The sequence below is a fragment of the Sinocyclocheilus rhinocerous genome, unplaced genomic scaffold (assembly GCF_001515625.1).
Source record: "Sinocyclocheilus rhinocerous isolate Xijiao unplaced genomic scaffold, SAMN03320098_v1.1 scaffold309, whole genome shotgun sequence".
In the NCBI taxonomy this organism is placed as follows: Eukaryota; Metazoa; Chordata; class Actinopteri; order Cypriniformes; family Cyprinidae; genus Sinocyclocheilus; species Sinocyclocheilus rhinocerous.
The window spans coordinates 248494-254588 of NW_015666171.1; the positions used below are offsets into that span (position 1 = coordinate 248494).

Below are 6095 nucleotides of genomic sequence, written 5' to 3' on the forward strand. Positions count from 1 at the left end.
GCTGTACGATTGCATTGGTGTTTAAGTGGTTGTTAATGTGTTGCTAGGGTGTCTGAGTGGTAGTTAATGTGTTGCTAGGATGTCTAAGTGGTTGTTAATGTGTTGCTAGGGTGTCTGAGTGGTAGTTAATGTGTTGCTAGGATGTCTACGTGGTTGTTAGTGTGTTGCTGTACGATTGCATTGGTGTTTAAGTGGATACAGTAGCACTGCAAAACTTTACTGTACCAATAATGCATTTGTCACTGTTACTGTACTTCCTGAACGTCCTGAACATTTAAAGATATAAAAATGATGTTCATTAGAATGATGTTGACGATATTGTCAAATCTCTGAGTGTTTTGGGTTGCATGTTAACATGTAATTTGCCATCAGTGGGAATAACTCGTCCATCCTGCATTGTGGACATGCCGGCGCTCCCAATGACCAAAGCATCCAGGATGGACACATGTGGTGAGTTAATCTGCCTGTTTTCTCTTTTATTTCTTGATTGTTTTAGTCAGTTCTGTTCTGTATCAGTTTGTCTTGTTGATTGATGCTGGTTTGCAGTCAGTGTAGAGTTGAATATTTCTCTCTTCAGTAGTACTTCATCATCTCTTTATGAGCAGTCGCACACTGACCCCTGGTGGACAAGAAAACGAAAGACATTTTTCACTTTTTTTCAAGTACATGTTTTAGATATCAAGTGAAAATCAGGATGCTTGAATTATTATAAAGTAGCAGCTGATTTACTACAGTCAAAGAGCTTTTTAGTTTATATTTACATCCGGCATAATCCATCTAAACTTACAGTTTTCATACTTTGAAAATCTTTATTTTAAAAACCACTACACATCCCTGGAAGATATTATGTTTTTCATATCTGCAGCAAAATGTCCATAAACAGTGATAGTGATACCTAGATTTAAGGTAGATGAATTGAGCATTTAATAAATATACTAAGAGTTATAAATAAGAAATGCTATTTTTTCAATTCTAAAAATGAATTCTTTCCTGTGCTGTAATTATAGTATGCTTTGTTTAATTTTATTTATGTTTTGCTCATTTCTACTTATTGTATTCTATGTAATGTTTTCTTATTTATTGCCACGGAATATAAAAATAAAAAATGTAATTGCAAGTTTTTATCCCACAATTCTGACTTTTTCCTCACAATTCTTAGTTTATATCTCACAATTTGGATTTTTTTTCTCACAGTCCTCAGAAACAAATTCAGAATTCTGAGATATAAACTCAGTATTGTGAGATATAAACCGTTATCCATCAATTAGCTATATTGCAATTCTGAGAAGAAAAGTGCAAAAGGGCATTTTTTATAACATTGTAAGTTATGTGTTAAATGGTTTGCTTAAATCTATAATGAAAGAAAGTGGACTTGTGCAAAGTCCAGAAACTCTGTACATTGTAAAAATGGAAAATAAATAAATAAAAATAATATTAAAAGCAGGGAATAAGCAGAATAAATGACTCAGTGACTCACTTATTAGGACAGTGGTTTGCCGCCACCTACTGGTAATTTTAGTTTCACATTTAAAAGTATCATTCTATTTTTTTTCTAGCATTTTTATTTCTATATAGCCGTTTTTATAGTTAAAACATTAATCTCATAATATTTGTTATGCAATTTGTAAGTGCAGTGTAATGTGCAAGTGCTAGAAATAAATTAAAAAAGTGTATATAACCCTGCATGTTTAATTAGGCTTATACTTGGCTTTTTTTAAAAGCCACTTACTCAATGTAAATATATATGTATATATATATATATATATATATATATATAAATAAATACATATATTCACAGATGAACAGAAAGTTCAAAAGAACAGCATTGATTTGAAATAGAAATCTATTTTCTAAAGCAACATTATAAATGTCTTTACTGTCACTTTTCATCAGTTTAATGTGTCCTTAGTCAATAAAATGAATTTCAAAGCTTTGAACAGTAGTGTATGTTGAAATTTGAGTTCTGTTATTTAAGAATGCACTTTCTAAAAGAACAAGTGCACGCTGTCTTTGATCCTGTAAAATGAGCTCTGACCTCAGTCTAATGACGGTCTCTGACCCTTCACTGATGCTCAGGTGTGAAGTGGACAGACATGCATCGTCTGGCAGACCGGGTTCACCTGGAGGAGCTGGTGAAGGTCGGGATCCTGCGTGGGAACGTGGAGGAGATGCTGAAGGTTCATCTGGGCTCTGTGTTCATGCCACACGGTCTGGGTCACATGCTAGGCATCGACGTCCACGGCGTGGGAGGATATCCAGAGGTCAGATCTGATCACATCAAAAAGGGAGAGATTCACTTAGACTACTTTTTCATGGTCATGTATACTGCTAGCATTTAGAGGTGATATGATAGAGGTGAATCTCAAGCGATATGCATCATTTTAATATTAGAGCTAGTAGTAATGATGTGTCACTACATCACAATGTTAGAGGCCTGATATGATAAAGATAAATCTTCAAATGTATTATTTACTTTTTATATGTGTCTTCATTTTAACCTTTATCTCCACATGAAATCCTCAATATCACTGCAAAATTATTTACTCATTTCAAATGAGAACTATTACACATTTTTTATTTTACCAGCATACATACTCACATAAAGCCATTTATACTTTATTGCAAATCTCAGTAGTTTGATTGTTTATATTTGCGCCACATGGAAACTATACTATTGTCCAGCTCTAAACTGTAAATTGCAACTATAAGGCATGGAGATATGTGACCCTGCAGCACAAAAGCAGTCTTAAGTCGCTGGGGTATATTTGTAGCAATAGCCAACAATACATTGTATGGGTCAAAATTATACATTTTTCTTTTATGCCAAAAATCATTAGGATATTAAGTAAAGATCATGTTCCATGAAGATATTTTGTAAATTTCCTACCGTAAATATATCAAAACTTAATTTTTGATTAGTAATATGCATTGCTAAGAACTTCATTTGAACAACTTTAAAGATTATCTTCTCAATATTTAGATTTTTTTGCACCCTCAGATTCCAGATTTTCAAATAGCTGTATCTCAGCCAAATATTGTCCTCTCCTAACAAACCATACATCAATGGTAAGATTATTTATTCTGCTTTCTGATGAGGTGTAAATCTCAATTTCGAAAAATTGACCCATATGACTGGTTTTATGGTCCAGGGTCGCATATCATAAATTATGTACATATATAATACACATATTATTTATAATATTACTTTACAATCAAAAGCACTGAAGCTCCATTGTTTCAGATATTATAAATCTACATTTCTGAAAGTTCAGACTTTATTTATATGATTATTGCTCCTCATGTGTGAGTCTCTCTGTCTCTCAGGTGTGTATTGAGGATGATATCGCTGTGACGGCTGACGGCGTGGAGCTGCTGACCTGCAGTCCTCGAACCGTGGAGAAGATCGAGGCCTTCATAGCGGATGAAACGCCCAAACCCTTCAGTCCCATCAGCAGCCAGAAACTCTGAAGAGATGACGACGATGATGATGATGATGATGATGATGAAACTCCTTTCCTCAGCATATCAGACTTTAACCTGTATCTAAAGAAACAAGCATCCTTAATATCTCACTCTATAAAGATAGATCAGTCACATGACAGCTGCCGTTTTGCTAAAAATAATTTCCCATAAACCATACTGCAGATGAATTCGAGGATCATTTATGCTTTCATGTAGCAATTTTCAGAGTTTGATATTCTTAATAAAAGCAGCTCTGAACTTTGTTCAGCCTGAATTAACAGAACTTCACTCAGTTCATTTGCATTATCTTCTGTACACTTTCAGCACGTTTGTAAGACAATGCAATGCTTATTTTTAATAAAGGTCTGATTTTTCTAGCATCATTTAGAATCGTGTGTGAAATGTAATTTACTCGTACAGAAAATTCTGTCGTTTAAATCCCATATGATGTGTTTTTGTCAAACTAGAATTGGTGGAATAGAAGTAAATAGAGACAAGAGGAGAAAAATCCTCACACTCCGTGAGGATTGAAGAAAATTGTCTTTTGGATTTTATCCTATGATTAGAGCTAAATATGTACATCTAAATGCATGAAATCATTATTGTCAGATTGTAGTGCTGATTTGAAATGTTACTATGAGTTTTCAGTCACATATTTGATTAAATGTAAATCTGGTGCAGCAGGTTTGACACTGAACTGGCTTTATCAGTCCTGTGGTTTAACTGCATCTCTGAAAATATGATTCATTCAGGAATACAGTAAAAATCATATGAAGTTCAACATCTGACACGACCAGACCTGCAACATACCTAATAGCCTCAGCCCTTACATGAAAATCAAACTTGATCAGAATCATTTCAGAGAAGAGCTGAAGTTTCAAGAGAAGAGCAGAATCACAAGTGAACTGCTGGAAGCAAACTAAAGAAACAAAACGACAACAAATGATGAAGTGTGTGAGACAAGACATAAAGGTTATAATCCACACAATTCACAGCCAACTGATTGCAGTTACAGCAAACCCTCAGTCCACTATGAAAAGCACATTGATCCTCTTGATGGTTTTCTCCCTGCTAACAGCTGAGGACTCGTGTGACTGTGAGCGTCTACATCTGTGAGCAGCTACTGCAAAGTTACTGGAACAATCCACAACGCTTGACCTCCCGTGAAAAGATCCCATCTCAAACAAACATTTACATTTATTCATTCAGTTGACGCTTTTAACCAAAACGGGGAACATCACAAGCAATTTGTCAATGCATGTTACCAAACAGTTTTGAAGATTAAATGATTCTCCATTCCAGTAGATACTGGCTGTACTTGTTTGCATACTGCATACGTGTAAAACAGTTTGAGTCTGAGGGTGTAACAGTACTAAGATTGCTGTTAAGTCACCTGACACATGAGAACAGGATGATTATTAGATACTTTAACATGATTTCTTCTTTTAACTATATATCTTCTGTGATTATGTGTGTTTGTTCACTTAGCTGTGGATTGGGGACAAATTGGAATAGGTTTTGTCACGGCTCTCAATGCAGTGCATTCATTAGGCACACTGGAGGACACACATAAGTATTTTTCACAGCATGGGTCATTGTGTTTTTCACCCCACTTCAGTATAATCCAGGGTAAAGAAATGTTTCACACTTATCATTTTTTTAACCCTGGGTTATGAACCGCTTTTGCAAGCCCCGATGGAAAATCATTTATGCTTTCCTGTAGCAGTCATTTTAATTTTCTTTAAATTTCACATTAAATGAAATATACTTCATTGTCCCTGATTGGGAAATTTGAAGTGGCCCCAACATCTCAACATAATTGATACTCCTAAAATACAAAAAAAAATAAAATAAAATTCCCAACCACACAGAAAAAAAAAAAAACAGTTAAGTAAGGAAGGCATCATACATTCATATTCACAATCTATCTGACACCAGCACAAATAAATTATTGAACCTGTTTAGTTTACAACGATGACCTCTATACCTTCTTCCAGAGGGTAACAGTTCATAGCAGGAATAAAGTACACGAGACGGATCACTTAAAACCTTTCTAGCCTCTTTCAAAGTACATTGTTCAAAAAGAGTCTGGATGCTGGGATAGTCTTTCTGTCCAGTCAGTGTCATTGCAGTATGTACAATGTACTTACACAATGTACAAAACACATTTAAATAGTATTATTATATATATTCTTAATAAAAGCAGATCTCAACTTTGTTCAGCCTGAATTAAAAGAACTTCCATCGTTGTGTAATTAAGGTTTTAAAGGGGTCATATGATGCGATTTCAATTGTTCCTTTCTCTTTGGAGCTGCATCACAAGCTCGCGATTATGGTAAGGGGCGTTACATTTACGACGCGTGCTTGTGGTATTCGGCCAATCACAATGCACTGGGTCAGCTGGCCAATCAGAGCAGATTGCGCTTGTCGGAAGGAGGGACTTTGTAGAAAACGAAGCGTTTGAGAGAGGCGGGGCATAGAGGACCTACAATAATGTACAGTATTTGAAAAATAATGTGTTTTCTGAACATTAAAGCATGTCAACATATTCTGTTACACCAAATACACCAAATAATGATCTTTAAAATAGCATAATATGACCCCTTTAAAATGTGATTTTTTTGCTGCTGGGG

The 6095-nt window shown here is 35.0% G+C and overlaps 1 protein-coding gene across 1 annotated transcript; it reads left to right on the plus strand.

Moving 5' to 3' along the window:
* The first annotated feature begins 404 nt into the window (after positions 1-404).
* Positions 405-3617, plus strand: LOC107731865 (xaa-Pro dipeptidase-like). Its single transcript, XM_016543057.1, has 3 exons — positions 405-450; positions 2077-2261; positions 3325-3617. The coding sequence occupies exons 1-3, from the start codon at positions 405-407 to the stop codon at positions 3466-3468; spliced, it is 375 nt and encodes a 124-aa protein (XP_016398543.1). The 3' UTR covers positions 3469-3617.
* The last annotated feature ends 2478 nt before the right edge of the window (positions 3618-6095 follow it).